Genomic DNA, 15,641 nt, shown 5'->3' with positions numbered 1-15,641 from the left:
ATTTCTTGAAGGTGTATAATGAGTGTATTAGGTTGGTTGAGTAATTGATAATCTTTTAGATTATAATATTTTAATGAATGACTTGGTAGTGGAGAATTCTTTCTGGTTTTCTTTTAACTTGCAAATAAAAAGTTAACATTAATAACATTATAAGAACTACAAAACTGAATTGCTTAATGTCAAGAAGATACTGCCATTTATATATGTATATTTTTTAGTTGAATGTTCGTCTTGCCATTAGTGCTTTTGAAGTATTAACAGTGTCACATCATTTTCCTGTTCTAAGATCGCCAATATTTTTAATTATATTTCCTCACCAGGAAATATTTCATATATTGGAATTAGAAGAAATGTCTTTAATCTTGAGTTGAAAGGAAACTAATGATCCATTCAACTTGCTATCCTAATTAATCGAGCTTCTAGAATTGTTCGATATAGTTATAAAATACATCATATTATTAATAATTATTTTCGTGTAATATTAAACATCTGAAATAATTCTTCGAATCTTTATTGACAAAATAAAATAAATTATGCGAAAAATTATTATTTCGCGTAAGGAAACGAAACAAAATAAAAAGATTAGAATTTTGGTGTTTGAAGAATGTTGTGAATTGATTCATTGAAAGTTGTGAAAGAAAGCAATCGTAAGGTTTAATCGCCAAATTATTCAAGAGTTAAAGTTATATTGTAAGTGTATTTCATTAATTAAGTTGTACAAATTCATTTATATGGATCAAGATTGTTGATGCAGTAAAACAATTATACCTGGCATCGCTAAGAATTAACTATATGGAAATATTTTAGTCTCGAACTCTTGATACTCTTGTTCGTGTGGTATCAATTAATTCGTCTAGAAAATGATGTGATCTTGTCACACTGCCTTGCGTATTATTATTGTTAGGTGTTGATCGGTTTCTGTTATTTTTGTAATCCTCTTTTTGAATATTATTTCGGCCATCAAAATTGCCAGTGTGATTAGTTGTCGACTTTCTTAGTCTGTGGAAGAAATCTGATTTGGTAGTAATAGGATTTGTATCATTATTATTGTCATTAAAATTGCATTCAATATCAATTGCCAGTTCAATATTGTTGCATATTAACGACCTGATACTTTTGTTAGAGTTAAATTTTGATGCTGGATAGTTAGTGATTGGAATATTGTATTCTACTCCAAAATAGACTAAATCGTTTATCAGGTCAAGTTTGAAATATACAGACTTATCGTTTTTTGTAATGGATTTCATCAGTATCTCTAAAAGCTCATCATGACTTGGCATTGAGTCCTGGTGCAATCTTAACATCTTCCTTAAATCTTTAATGGAAATACAGTCATAAACAGGAGCAATCTGTGTCCATAATTTAGTCACAATACCTAAATAATATATTTTATTAACAAGTTTATCCCAATGACTCCTTAGTGGTGATAGTTTCTCCATATTAGATGCCAACTCGGTTAGATTTAGATCAATGTAATTGTTATATACAAGTTGTAGGCCTATGACTATATTTGAATCTCGTTCGGCCTTTAATTGTTCAATTTCAAAAGGATTGATCAAAGTTTCTTCATTACTATGATATAATATCATGTTGCTAAAAACGTATCCAGAAATTATTAACCATTGAAATGGATTTTGATAATCATTATATTTGCCTCCTAGCTCTTCTAGTATTTTCAGGCATATACGAAATTCTCTTTTGCATCTATTAATATTTTCAAAGAAGCTTATAAGTTCAGCATCACTATTACTGTCACTGTATAAATCAAATATAATTCTTGAAAGTGTTTTACCAAAATAAAATAAAATCATTGTCTCCGAGTTTTGAATTGCAGAAAAAGAATTAGCTTGGATTCGCTCAAAAATATCAAGATAGTTCTTGAACTGGTTTACTTCAACAATTGTACCAGTTTGTATGAACTCGTAGATGAAGTACTGATAATATGTGTTAAATGCAAATAGTACATCTGTCTCTTTCTTTAATGCAGACATGTCAATGAAGGAATAATTGTTGGAGCAATTTTTGATGTCGATACATCCATTGCTTAGGAACTCGATTGTAATATCTATCGTAAATTTTTTCAAATAAATTATTGTCTCTAGCCTTTCTGTTTCTATTATATCCTTGAAATTATGGACCAATATATGGAACTGGTTGATGAATTCTTTCTGGAATTTAAATTCTTCGAGAACAGATGATGATTCCGAAAAGCCAGCATCAAATAGATAACCTTTGTATAAATTGGGTGTCATATCGCTTAAAATGTGACTTAAAGTATCTTCCACGTACGATTTCTTAAGATAATTAAAATTATTAGAAATAAAGATGAATAATTTCTGAATTTCATCAATTAAGGAATTTATACTTGGGATTGTACTATTTATTTTATATTTTAATGCAATTATGTTAATTAGTTGTTCAAACGATCTCAGGACAATTGAAGTATCATTTTTGGTGATATTTTCTGAGAAAGCTATCGATTCAAATATAGTAACTGCTAGATCTAGGTCGTCATTTTCCTTTATGTGTAAAGCCTTATCATAAATATCTTGTATACTCTGTAAAGGTGGCATTGCTTTCATTGGGGACTCTTCTTGGTAAACATCATTATCTGTATTATTTATGTTGTTATAGAACCCGAAATCATCTAATCTAGGATCTTTATTATCAGTATAAATTTCATTAATATCATCTGCCATTTCAACACCCTCTAAGGCCTCTTCATCCGTCATCATGAAGTCATCATAATTGCCGTCCTCCTCATCAGCATCAATATAGTAATCAGACATCAGGTATTTTTGAGGCTAGCATCAATTCCACTACTATCATATATCTACATTTGCTATATAATTTACTCATTTCAGCTTCTTATAATTTATTTAATGGATTAAATAATTCTTTTAAGTTCGTATCTATTAGTTAAGAGATTTTAATGGCATTATTAATTTTACAATATTTAGATAATTTTTTCTGTTGTTACGCTTAATTACAGTTTTTGAAATTTTAAAGGGAAAATAAATAGTGACCACACCCTTATTCTATTGAATGATAAGGATCATATATATATATATATATATATATTTGGTATATTCACACTATGGTAGTTTACCATATATCGTAGTCATCTCCCAAACACTTACAAATAACTGTTTGTTACTATTTATACAAGATTAGAATAATGTTTAGAAACAATATTGTAAATTTCAGAACATCCCTAAAGACTCTCACAAGAGTTCAACGTGGATTTAAAACTACATGCGTAGCATCTTTTAAGGAAGGGAGCAAAATTCCTGAAGGTTATGTCGGAGTTTATGAGAATTCTCCAGGTAATCCATTTGACATCGGAAAGGCTACCTCTAAAGGGAAATATATTGTTGTAGGATTACCTGCGGCCTTCTCTCCTGCTTGTTCCTCCTCACATGTTCCTGGCTTTATAGAACATTTACCTGAGTTAAAAGCCAAGGGGGTTAAGCAAGTGATCGTTGCAACGGTAAATGATTCATTTGTAACCAAGGCATGGGCAGAATCATTACAGACTCCAGAAGATATACGAATCATTGCTGATACACAAGGTGATTTCGCCAGAAAAGGTGGCTACCTCTTCGACTCCAAGAATATTTTTGGAAACGACCGTTCAATCAGGTATGCTCTGATTGTTGAAGATGGCAAAGTCATTAAAGAATTCTGCGAACCAGATAAAACAGGTTTAAAGGTGTCGTCAGCAGCTAACGTTCTGAAATATTTATAATCTAAGCAAATATATATCTATGTCGATTTATGTATTTCAATTATCAAAAAATTCAATTCAATAAATATTGCATATATAGAAGAATATATGTTTACCATTGTCAGGCGACTCATGAATACATCGATGACTTCAATTCAAGACCCACCGCGTATACAAAGGTCAACGAAGAAGCTACACTGCATATCACTTTCTATTCAATTATTACCCGTTTAACCAAAACACCCCAACTCAGGTAAGGAACCTCATCGTAAACTTGCTAAATGCATTCACAGCCACAGCTCCATTTTAACAATATTAGTGCATGAGCACAGAGAGTTCCGTGACTTGGAGATTAATTCAACTACTAATGAGTAAAGAAAGCTGCTGATGAGCTTCAAACAAGTGAGTAGTATAGGTAGGCAGAAATAAATATTCAGCCTCACCTGCTGGGAAGAATAGCACCTTTCCAGCATACTCTTTGTCGTCCTTCTAAATATTTGTTTCATCCCGCCCAGGGCGCAAAACTTTTCTGCCTAGCGCTAGGAAGACGAAATTTCAAAGTCCCTCTAGCTGGACAGAATCGAGGATCTATTTCTTCTCTCTCTAGAGGGAAGGCGTCACAATGCCGTCCGTTGGAAAAATTTGACAACTTTGAAAAAAAAATTTCATTTCAAATTTTTAATTCCTTCCTGGTGAAAAATGTCTATATAAGAAAAGTAAATTTCATACTTATAAGTAAATGTTTCTAATTTTTTTTTAAAAGGCTATTTTTATGATTAATGTTTTAATTTATCTATTTCATTATATTTTACTGTAAGACATCAGCGAAAATAAACAGCAATGGGTATCGATCATTACACTAAGCAACACAAGAGATCCGGTCACAGAACCGCTCCAAAGTCCGACAATGTCTACTTAAAGATGTTAGTCAAGCTATACTCCTTCTTAGCTCGTATGTATTAAAGTGTTTTTTGTCACTACTGATATTATGTTTTATGGGTGGATTGTAACAAGGGGAATTCTGCTTTATTCACGTTCTATTTGATGCCGACTGGGGTTCGATTATGAATTTTTCTGTGTTGGCAGCATTAGAAATAAAAATATTGCAATACAGTTACTAATCTATTTATTTTTAGCTACGCTTATCATAAATATGATAAAGCATTGTTAGGGGATAGAGTTTGTGTTTAATGTCTTCGACGTTTCTCACATTTATCAATATTCTATGTATTGGTAGAGGGAAGGGATTCAATCTTCCTATACTTGATAGAATAGTTCTGCAAGTGCAATTATGATTTTTTGGATGATGTTACTATTGCAAAATAATAATATTATCTCAATTTTTTATATTCATGATTGTGCGGACCAATATTTCGATAACTGAGCAGAATTCTTTTCTTTCTTTTATTTGTACATAACTAAACAGTGATGTTTGAACATGTATGTCAATAAAAAGAGAACATCAACCACCTAGTTTCCCTAAAGTGTAATATACTAACTGATGTAATATGTTTCTGATTTTTATTTTTATTTTTATTTTTAAAATAAAAAGGTGAGATATGTGATGTTTTCTTTCAGGTCGTACTGACGCTCCATTCAACAAGGTTGTCTTGAGATCTTTATTCTTATCTAAGATCAACAAGCCACCTGTTTCTGTTTCCAGAATTGCCAAGGCTTTGAAACAAGAAGGTGCTGCTCAAAAGACTATTGTCGTTGTTGGTACCGTCACTGACGATTCCAGAATCTACGAATTCCCAAAGACTACTGTTGCTGCCTTAAAGTTCACTGCTGGTGCCAGAGCCAGAATTGTCAAGGCTGGTGGTGAATGTATCACTTTAGATCAATTAGCTGTTAGAGCTCCAAAGGGTCAAAACACTTTGATCTTGAGAGGTCCAAGAAACGCCAGAGAAGCTGTCAGACACTTCGGTATGGGTCCACACAAGAACAAGGCTCCAAGAATTTTATCCAAGGGTAGAAAATTCGAAAGAGCTAGAGGTAAGAGAAACTCCAAGGGTTTCAAGGTCTAATCCAATCGAATCGATATTATTTAATTATTTTATTCATTTGTTTGAGCTTTGCATTATCTCCTGCTTGTGTAGACTTAATTTTTCTAGTGGATAAATGTCTTATTATAAAGTATTTAATTTAATTTTACAATAACATTTATTTCATTTGAATTTACTAGCCTATTTTGTATATGTATGTATGTACATAACTTGTCTAGCGCGCAGTTTTTAAAATTTTGTAATATAAAATGGCACAACTATGCTGTCAATAAATAACTTTCAACTATTACTATTAGATTCATTAACTGACTAAACATATCAACAATATAGAGGTAAAAAGTGGTCTTAAGCTTATAGCAGTTGTGAAACTAGTCCGTAATCTTATAAATACCATTTCAAATGACTGTGTCTGGTATTAACACCCATACATATTTATTGAATTTCATATTAATTCTAACAGTTTTATTTTCAAAAGCGCATTATAGAGAGCACATGAAAGCGATGAATAATTTGATGAATCAAAGATCCAACGCACAAAATTACATGTACATCAATGAAATTATTCAAAATAATGCTTCATCACCTTCAATGGGATGAGGGAATGAGATTAGGTTTGCAGCTTTTGAGAAGTCATGAAGTTACAACTACTAGTGACCAATATCTGTAAGAACAGAAAATTGAAAATACATTAGACAATATGCACATACAGCACACGATATGAATGAACATACCGCAGTTCTTTTATATTGAACCATGAATTACAAACTACATTACGAATCAACAAACTAGACTGTAGAAAATAATATCATCTGACTTTTAACTACATCAGTATTTTTGTTTTGTAGGTTTGACCAAGCTGTTGTTTTTTTGGATTTAATATTCACTGTGAGATACTAGCTCTGATAATTATGGCATCCCAATTTTGATATTATTGTAATTTGATATTGTGAAAATTTCGCCAGTTTTCTTTCTCTACAAGATTCTTCAGGTAGCTTGAATGGTTTACTCTACATTGTCATTACATTTATTCTAAACATGAGCTTTACTTCGATCTTATTGTAATATAACGACATTGTTTTAAATATAGTCAACTTGGTTTATTATCAGGTCTCTTCGTGTACTTATATAAAACCTTTGTTTATTAAGTTATTTGGAATATCTTTTGTACTTAAGAAAACTGTCGAATAAAATCAGTAAAAATGCCAGGTGTTTCCGTTAGGTATGTTTAGAAATCGTTGAATGATTGTGGAATATTGCTATTAATGGAGATAGATATGTTGATACATGAATATTGGATGTTAAGAATAGGAATATTGGATGTTAAGAATAGGAATATTAATCGATCAATGTTGTGGGGATGAACGAGATAGAAATAATATGTACATCAAAATTAAAGAGAAATTATTATGATAACAGATCGCATGGCTTTACGTTACCTTATTAATAAAATGTTATATCGATTGAAATAGAATTATAAATAGAAATGGAGTAATATTTGTTTTTATATGTATTATGCTTCATCGAGAAGTCATATATCTGTAATATTTGGAAAAGAAACATGTTTTGGTGTATTGAAATAATATTGAGTGCACGTTGGAGCTTAGTTTGTCTGAATCGCCATTAACAGTGAAAAATATATATAGAGATGATATTTTCGTGGTTTAAAATTAATATAAGAGTTTATTTGATGTAACATGGTTTATTTTCAAAGAATGATATTGGCCAATGAGGTCACGATTGGAACGGTGTTAATTCACTTTCTCAGTCTGAAACATAGAACCTTTTTATTTGAAAGCAATATTTTACATAATTACATGGACTAGTTACTAACAATAGAACGATTGACATCATTTCATGATGCTTCCATCTTTTTTCACAGAGACGTTGCTGCTCAAGATTTCATAAACGCTTATGCTACCTTCTTACAAAGACAAGGTAAACTAGAAGTTCCCGGTTACGTTGACATTGTCAAAACCTCTTCCGGTAATGAAATGCCACCACAAGATTCTGAAGGTTGGTTCTACAAGAGAGCTGCCTCCGTCGCCAGACACATCTACTTAAGAAAACAAGTCGGTGTTGGTAAGTTAAACAAATTATACGGTGGTGCTAAGTCCAGAGGTGCTAGACCATCCAAGCACATTGACGCTTCCGGTTCTATTAACAGAAGAGTCTTACAAGCTTTAGAAAAGATTGGTGTTGTCGAAATCTCTCCAAAGGGCGGTAGAAGAATCTCTGAAAATGGTCAAAGAGATTTAGATCGTATTGCCGCTCAAACTTTAGAAGAAGAAGATTAGATTATCTTCTGACCTACATTATTTAAATTATTTAAATTCAATATGTCATTATATAGTTAAATTTTAACATAATTAATAGAATAGTCTTTTATGGAAACTTATTGGTGTCTTGCTTATTCCAATATTTGAAAAAAACGCTATGCAAAGGTCCTTAATGGATTAATGTTTATTTTGTTTTGGGTTCAATTTAGCGAGACCAGTAAATAGAAAACAAAACTTTAAAAATATAAATATAGATAGAAATACAAATTTCATTACAAAGTGTTTCAAAGTGAACAGAGAGCACCAGACTGGTACCGGCTTAAACACTAATCTTATTGAATTCCAAGAAATTGCCCTGCGTTTGTTTACGCAACAAGTAATTAACCATCATTGATTTATATCTTATAAATGAAGGAACGTTTAACCTGTTGTCGCGCTGGCCAAAACCACAGAAACAGGAGAAACAGGAAAAATAGTCACAGACTAGTCAAGATATAGCTGATTTATCCATGGGACCAGCAACCTGAATCAAACAATGACATACAATTAGCCATTTTTTAGATCAGAAAAAAGATAACTTACATATTTATATACTTATCGTCGTTAAATAATTCATTATAACTTTCGTATTTGCCATTAAACGTCATAAATTTAATCTCAATATAGTGGTTACGAATCCGAATAACCATCGTACAATAATTTCGAAATCCAATTTTCCAAAAGATCATTTTTAATTTTTCCGAAAATTTTCGAAGAATCTCGAGAAGAAGAATGTGAAGTGAAAAATTCCCAAAATTCTAATTTCGAAAAATAAATTGGTGTTATTTTTACTAGATAAATGCAGTAAACTGCTCTCGATTTGTCATTGTTGCATTATATTTTCTGGTGAATTGAGATACTGAGACGTTTGTAACGTAGCATTGTGTTGTGGAGGTTTAACACCGGTGAGAACCGCACTTGTAGTTATGACTGATTTTTTCGTCGTAATTATGATTCGGTTCTGAATCTTCAGAAGAAGAAGAGAAGGCTTGAGGTGATTAAGTTGGCATTACTAAGTCATTTCCTTTGTCAAAAATATGTGCACTATAACTGCACCTGTAAAGACATTATTCGGAATCATTTTTAAGAAATGATTAACTCTTATTTTATATATATATGACATATGTGACTAGCTAACCACCTTCACATACAAATAGATTGACGAATAAGAGTTTCTCATATTGCTATTTTTTTAAATTTCCATGAATAAAGATAACGCCATACCAGACTTTAACCATTGATATTTTAAAATAACATTAAGGTATTAAAAGAAATAGTCAAAACGAAACCGAGTTCAACTATTCTAATATCACAATTGTATAATAACACTTATTTGTAGAGAACGGCCTCATATATTATAAATCATACATTGACAGTTAACATGCCTTCATTTGTAGACTCCAACGCTTTAAAAATTTCCATTATAGGAGCAGCTGGTGGTATTGGCCAAGCAATGTGTTTGCTTCTTAAGGCACAGTTGCATACACTAATACCTAATGATGCCAATTCTGATCCTAAGGAGATGAATATGCACATTCATATGGCTTTATATGACGTAAACAACGATGCTGTGCGTGGTGTAGCCACCGATTTGTCTCACATTGATACACCTGTAACATTATCTAGTCATTCTCCTAACGATGCAGAAGGTTTAAGAGATTGCTTGATAGATACTGACTTGATTGTTGTGCCTGCTGGTTTCCCAAGAAAACCAGGTATGACAAGAGATGATCTGTTTATCAAGAACGCAGAAATTATTTCTGGCTTAGCAGATAATATTGCTGCTTATTGTGATATGTCGAAAATCTTTATTTTACTCATTTCAAATCCAGTAAACTCTTTAATTCCTTTAATGGGACAGAGATTAGTTCATCATCATCCAAGCAGTGACATTGAAAGAAGAATTATGGGGGTTACAAAGTTAGATATTGTCAGAGCATCTACTTTTCTTCATCAATTATCAATCACTGATGGTATAGAAAAGAGAACAAATAACATGCCTGAAATTCCAGTCATTGGAGGCCATTCAGGGGATACAATCATTCCATTATTTTCAAGAGCAAAGATTTATCCTAAACTATCAAGGGCTCAGATAAAATATCTGATCCATAGAGTACAGACAGGTGGTGACGAAGTTGTGAAAGCAAAGAATGGGCAGGGAAGTGCTACTTTATCGATGGCGTTAGCAGCACACAAAGTTGTGATGAAATTCTCTTCTCTTCTATTGGGATTAAGAAAATCTATACATGGTATCTATTATGTTTCTTTATGGAGCCATAGTAAAAATCAACCGATATGTTCAGATTCCAATATCTTGATCCCCTTAATAGATGGTTGTAAGTATTTCGCCATCCCAGTGTACATCAATAAACAGGGGACATATGCTATCGAGTATCAGATCATTGAAAAAATGGCTGATTTCGAAAGATCATCATTATTGCCAAATAGTATTTCCAAGATCAAAGCTAACATCGAAACAGGTTTAGCATATTCAAGGCAATAATATGCTATGTTTGCTTCGTTTCTCGATGCGAATACCTGTTAACAGGTATTCATTCACATTAAATTATAGTATACAAATATAATCTTTTAAATAACTCAATTTCATGCATTGGCTAAGTTTCAAGTTAATACGAATATATATTCCGTTTCCGTCCTCTTTTGAAGTTATATATTCACGTTTTGTTTTAAACAAAGTTGTCTAGTTTAAGTACTTATAATATATCTTCTGATCTAGGGACTAGTTATTAAAGTATATTTGCGTAAACCTGTAATTCTATTCGAACGAGAAGCATTGTATGAAAATCAAAGCAATGTATTAATCATATTAATTAAATAAAACAATATATATATTATCTAGAAGTTACTTGAATTATCTTTTTTATTTTATTAAAATTGGTTGAATGCTAAATAAAGAAATTTATAATGAAATAATTAGAACATTATCAACAATTCTTCATATAATAAAATGGAGAAGAGTATATAGATAATATAATTAATTCACGATATATACATTACATTTAGATGTAACCGATTCTGTTAGCAATGTCTAAAGCATCGTAGTCAGCAGTTAATCTGACGTAAGCCTTCTTGGTACCGTTTGGTCTGATTAAAGTGTTAACGGATTTGACATCAACTTCATATAATTCCTTAACGGCCTTCTTGATTTGGTATTTGTTAGCTTTCAAGGAGACTTGAAAAACTAAAGTGTTACCATCTTCAACTAATTTCATAGCGGTTTCAGAGTTAATTGGTTGTTCAATAACCTTGTAAGCATCTAATCTGTTGTAATGTGGAACAGACTTGGTAGCATACTTTGGAGATCTAGCCAACTTTAAGGTCTTTGGAAGTCTGAAAGTAGCAGAAGTTCTAATCTTCAAAGCCTTTTTACCGTTGGTACCCTTGACAACAGCTTTCTTAGCAGCAGAAGCCTTAGCTATATTGAAATGTATTAATCATAATTTTTTATTAAGATAAGTAAAAAAATATTCGATTAAAGTAATAGTTAGTAAAGAAACATTCACAATCTTTTATATGAAGCACATCCAGGAGCTTGAATATATTGCAACTATCGTCAGAAATATCACATTAAACAGGAAACATAACCGACTTGGAAACACAGCGTGAAAAGAGACGTCAATTCGCTTGATTTTCTAATATACTCATTAATACTGTTAAACTGAGATTTCACATTACATTAGTAAACGGCAGCACTATAAATTAATTTTGGTTCATTGATTATAGTTGCCATAAACCTAGCAGTTTATCATTTATCAAGCAGTTGAAATTTATAATTAGAGTAACTTCCAAATATTCCGTTGTGTTATCAAAGCCTTATCAACTTTAGTCAATCAATGTTCTAGACATTCATGCCTTGACAGTTACCATATTTTTTTTTCCATTCCTCGAAAGTAAGCACTTCATATTATTTATTATTATAATATTTAACATACCAGATGGAGCCATTTTTACGTATGATTTGTTGTGGTTTTCCAGTTCTTTTGAAGAATATGAGCTTTCAGTAAGTATACTTTAAATACACCTAATATATATATCAAATCTAAGTCAAGTCAAACTGCTAATACTCAATTATCAAATTGATATTTCATCAAAGATAATCATGAACTAGCATAATAATACTATTAAGCTAAGTATTAACAGTATCATAATTACCATCAGTATTATTATTGTAAAAAGAATTTTTCAAAAAGTTTCACACCAAATCGATAATATTATGCAATACATAATTACCATCACCGCACTGGAAAAATAAACATCCAACCGGCACCAGAAAGAAAATACAGGCATCCCTGTCTAGAGCTTTCTATCACTTTAGACAGAGAATAATAACACTTAGGGAGAAAATAACAATGGATTACACGCAACTCTTTGCTGGTTATGCACTAAAAATTTCCATTCAAAATGTCTGGTTGTGGGGAACAACTTCAAAGCTAACGCGTCCAACACCGAAAATAAAGAAAAAAACATTTTTGAACATTTTTGAACATTTTTGAATTTTTCTGAAACATGTGTACACCCACACATTACGCATGTATTATGGTTTAATATAAACATCCAAACATTACACCAACAGAAACAGTCACTTTAAATGAGAATATAATTCGGCTATTTGTTTAACTTAGTAAAAGAGATGTTTACTTATTATGCATATATTAATTAGAAGATACACTTATGTATATATACATTTATAATTCATTCATGATACATATCTTCCTAGCTTGCCAAGTTAAAGATTCAAGGAATATGAGTATTCATCTTGCATATTTTGTGCGACCCAGAGTACGACACAACTTAGAATTATACAGAAGTTTCCTAAAACGTTATTAATACCCATTCCTAGTGTTGGATACGACGTATAGTCCTTCACTATGAATTTTATTATTAAGAGAACCACAGATCCAGACATACCACCGGCTAGTAATGCAAACCCAAGGAATAAAACCGCACGAGCTTGCCAAGCTAGAGTAGAGTCTAGACTATCTCCAATATACCCAAGACCTGAGTCTGATGATAATGCACCCTCCAGTAACCTATTTTTTTCTATTGAACTCACAATAATAGTACCAAATGTGCTACACAAAAATGGAATCCAATCAACAAACGTTACATGCAGATCTGAAGCATTAGCATGCTTCGAATATATTACTGCATCTAAAAATAGCCAAAACCCAACGGCATACAACACACCTGATATATATACACACCACTTCCTAGCAGTAACCGAGTTAGGAAGATGGAAAGGCAAACGGAACAGTCTATTATTCCCACTATCCATGATTTACACCAATATTAGAAATCTCTATTTTATCTAACGTAGTCTATGTTGTGCAGTTCACAACTAAAATCTTTCTCAACTATTGCAAATTTGTCTAAAGCACACTGATGTACCACGTCTTGTATCTTGTTTTAGCTCTTAAATTGCACCATTTATTTTTATGAAGTTGGTTATTAATTATGTATTAGTTGTTATAGTTTCAGTTTTATGTTTGTTTTTTAAAGGGGGCAGTTAGGTTTAGATGCCGTAATGTTGGAAAATTCAAAAAATGTATTAGGTTACCCTCCTTGACTCCGAAGATCTAAAAATTTTAACAGTGAAAAATATTCCATAAGCTCATCTCATCTCATCTCATCGAATTAGTAGTGCAGGAAACCTATTGAATAGTACCTTTTAAGTTTAGTAACTGTCCTTATAAATATTAATGCTTGTGCAGTGAAGCTTCCTGGATTGTTATATTAGCCGAAACAAACAATTAAAAAGGACAGAAAAACACTAATAGAACCAGAAATGCCAAGAAAGAAGTCTGCTGCCAAAAAGGCTAAGGAAGCTAAACAGAACTTGAAAGAACAAGTCGTCGCACCAGTTAAGGATGTTGTCAAAGAAACCCCTGTTTCTGAATCGGATGAGAGCAGTTCCAGTGAGAATGAAGATGAATACGGTGAGCTAATTACTGAAGAAGTTGAAGACGGTATTAATAACGTTATCTCTGCTATTAGAAATAACGACATGGATCAGTTATTGAATGGTGAGGTGAGATTTTTTGAAGACCCTGAAAATGCTGTAAAAGCACTTGGTACAGTTGAAAAACAGAAGCCAATTTACTTGAAAGATTATCATAGAATGAACTTATTAAATGGTGAAACTTTCAAAGATGACGAAAGTGATCATGATATGGGCGAGGTTGAACAACCATATGCTGAACAGCAAATTACAGAGAAGAAAAAGTTACTGGATGAAATTAAAAATGCTTTTGATGGAGAAGACGAGGAAAATAGTTCGAATTCTGACGATGATGAAGGGTTCTTGAAGAAGAAAGTCTCTCCAGAGGCTACGAAATCTGAAAGAGTTCATTTGCCTGACCCATCCAAGAATGAAGAAGCATTCTTAGATGAATTCATCAACCAACAAGCTTGGATTCCAAAGAAAGGTGACAAGGTGATGACTGGTGATGGTGAAATGAAAATTGAAGAAGATGACGAAGAATTTGAAGATGCAGTTGAGCAATTTGAACACGCCTATAATTTCAGATATGAGGATCCAAACGCAGCAGAAATTGTTTCTTATGCTCGTAATCAAGCCACTTTGAGAAGATCTAACAATTCGTCTCGTAGAAAGAAGAGAAATGAAGAAAAAGACATAAAACAAACTGAAATAAAGAAGAAAGACGAAGCAATCCAGAAAAAGAAAACTGAAAAAGTTCATAAATTAACCGATGTCTTAAACATGATTAAAAAAGAATATGGTGCTGATATTGATGAAAATATGGTGAAAAAGATTACTAATACTTTATTAAATAGCGATTACAAGGATAATGAATGGGATCAAGTGGTTGCCGAGTTATTTAATGACGAATTTTATAATCAAAAATCTAAGCCAACTTGGGATGATGACGATGATTTGTTAAAGGGAATTGATATGAGCGAAGATGGAAGTGAAGATGAAGATGAAGGCAAAAACGATGAAGACACTCCAGTGGCAACTAAGTCGAGAAAAGAAAGGAAGGGTGAGAAGAAATCAAAGAAATTAGAAAAAAAGAACTTGACCAAACTTGTTGAAAATGCTGTTGAACAAAATAAATTATCCCTTGTTGAAGAATTTGAGCAAGAACAGGAAGAGAGAAAGTCAAGATCTCGTTCCAAAGATGATGATAAGCCAAGTTTCCGTTATCGTGAAGTTTCTCCAGAAAGTTTTGGTTTGACTACTAGGGAAATTTTCAATGCAGATGATACACAATTGAATCAATTTATTGGTTTGAAGAAATTTGCTCCATACAGACCAAAAGAATTGAGAATGAAGGACAAGAGAAAGGTTACCAAGTCTAAAAGAATAAGAGAATGGAGAAAAGAAGTCTTTAAAAATGAGAAAGGTCTTGGAGAAACCGATGAAATCGAAATCCCTGTAGAGAAATCAAAAGCATCGCATCATCATCATAAATCACATAAAAAACGCAAGCATAACAATCATTAGTTAATCATATAATTTAGATGTGTTCTTACATTGCAAAAAATTATACCAAATAATTAGCATTCTATATATATATTATTTAGTTAATACTGATTAATCAATCATACTTT

General features: G+C 32.0%; 8 protein-coding genes across 8 annotated transcripts; 5 read left to right on the top strand and 3 right to left on the bottom strand.

The window, feature by feature from the left end:
- Positions 1 to 803: 803 nt before the first annotated feature.
- Positions 804 to 2,789, bottom strand: RRI2 (Rri2p; the record flags this gene model as incomplete). Its single annotated transcript, XM_003683521.1, has 1 exon — positions 804 to 2,789. The coding sequence occupies one exon, from the start codon at positions 2,787 to 2,789 to the stop codon at positions 804 to 806; it is 1,986 nt and encodes a 661-aa protein (XP_003683569.1).
- Positions 2,790 to 3,178: 389 nt separating this feature from the next.
- TPHA0A00490 (peroxiredoxin family protein) lies at positions 3,179 to 3,748 on the top strand (the record flags this gene model as incomplete). The annotated part of the gene is made up of 1 exon (XM_003683520.1): positions 3,179 to 3,748. One exon carries the CDS (start codon positions 3,179 to 3,181, stop codon positions 3,746 to 3,748), a length of 570 nt encoding a protein of 189 aa, XP_003683568.1.
- An 819-nt stretch (positions 3,749 to 4,567) lies between these two features.
- RPL18A (60S ribosomal protein eL18) lies at positions 4,568 to 5,754 on the top strand (the record flags this gene model as incomplete). Its single annotated transcript, XM_003683519.1, has 2 exons — positions 4,568 to 4,679; positions 5,306 to 5,754. 2 exons carry the CDS (start codon positions 4,568 to 4,570, stop codon positions 5,752 to 5,754), a joined length of 561 nt encoding a protein of 186 aa, XP_003683567.1.
- Positions 5,755 to 6,932: 1,178 nt separating this feature from the next.
- On the top strand, positions 6,933 to 8,027 carry TPHA0A00470 (40S ribosomal protein eS19; the record flags this gene model as incomplete). Its single annotated transcript, XM_003683518.1, has 2 exons — positions 6,933 to 6,952; positions 7,613 to 8,027. The coding sequence occupies 2 exons, from the start codon at positions 6,933 to 6,935 to the stop codon at positions 8,025 to 8,027; spliced, it is 435 nt and encodes a 144-aa protein (XP_003683566.1).
- A 1,402-nt stretch (positions 8,028 to 9,429) lies between these two features.
- MDH2 (malate dehydrogenase MDH2) lies at positions 9,430 to 10,551 on the top strand (the record flags this gene model as incomplete). Its single annotated transcript, XM_003683517.1, has 1 exon — positions 9,430 to 10,551. One exon carries the CDS (start codon positions 9,430 to 9,432, stop codon positions 10,549 to 10,551), a length of 1,122 nt encoding a protein of 373 aa, XP_003683565.1.
- A 517-nt stretch (positions 10,552 to 11,068) lies between these two features.
- On the bottom strand, positions 11,069 to 12,014 carry RPL25 (60S ribosomal protein uL23; the record flags this gene model as incomplete). Its single annotated transcript, XM_003683516.1, has 2 exons — positions 11,069 to 11,484; positions 12,002 to 12,014. 2 exons carry the CDS (start codon positions 12,012 to 12,014, stop codon positions 11,069 to 11,071), a joined length of 429 nt encoding a protein of 142 aa, XP_003683564.1.
- A 781-nt stretch (positions 12,015 to 12,795) lies between these two features.
- VPS68 (Vps68p) lies at positions 12,796 to 13,344 on the bottom strand (the record flags this gene model as incomplete). Its single annotated transcript, XM_003683515.1, has 1 exon — positions 12,796 to 13,344. The coding sequence occupies one exon, from the start codon at positions 13,342 to 13,344 to the stop codon at positions 12,796 to 12,798; it is 549 nt and encodes a 182-aa protein (XP_003683563.1).
- A 510-nt stretch (positions 13,345 to 13,854) lies between these two features.
- On the top strand, positions 13,855 to 15,534 carry KRI1 (Kri1p; the record flags this gene model as incomplete). The annotated part of the gene is made up of 1 exon (XM_003683514.1): positions 13,855 to 15,534. The coding sequence occupies one exon, from the start codon at positions 13,855 to 13,857 to the stop codon at positions 15,532 to 15,534; it is 1,680 nt and encodes a 559-aa protein (XP_003683562.1).
- Positions 15,535 to 15,641: the final 107 nt, after the last annotated feature.

The sequence above is a fragment of the Tetrapisispora phaffii genome, chromosome 1 (genome assembly GCF_000236905.1).
Source record: "Tetrapisispora phaffii CBS 4417 chromosome 1, complete genome".
Taxonomy (NCBI): Eukaryota; Fungi; Ascomycota; class Saccharomycetes; order Saccharomycetales; family Saccharomycetaceae; genus Tetrapisispora; species Tetrapisispora phaffii.
This window is presented reverse-complemented; position numbering and strand designations above follow the sequence as displayed.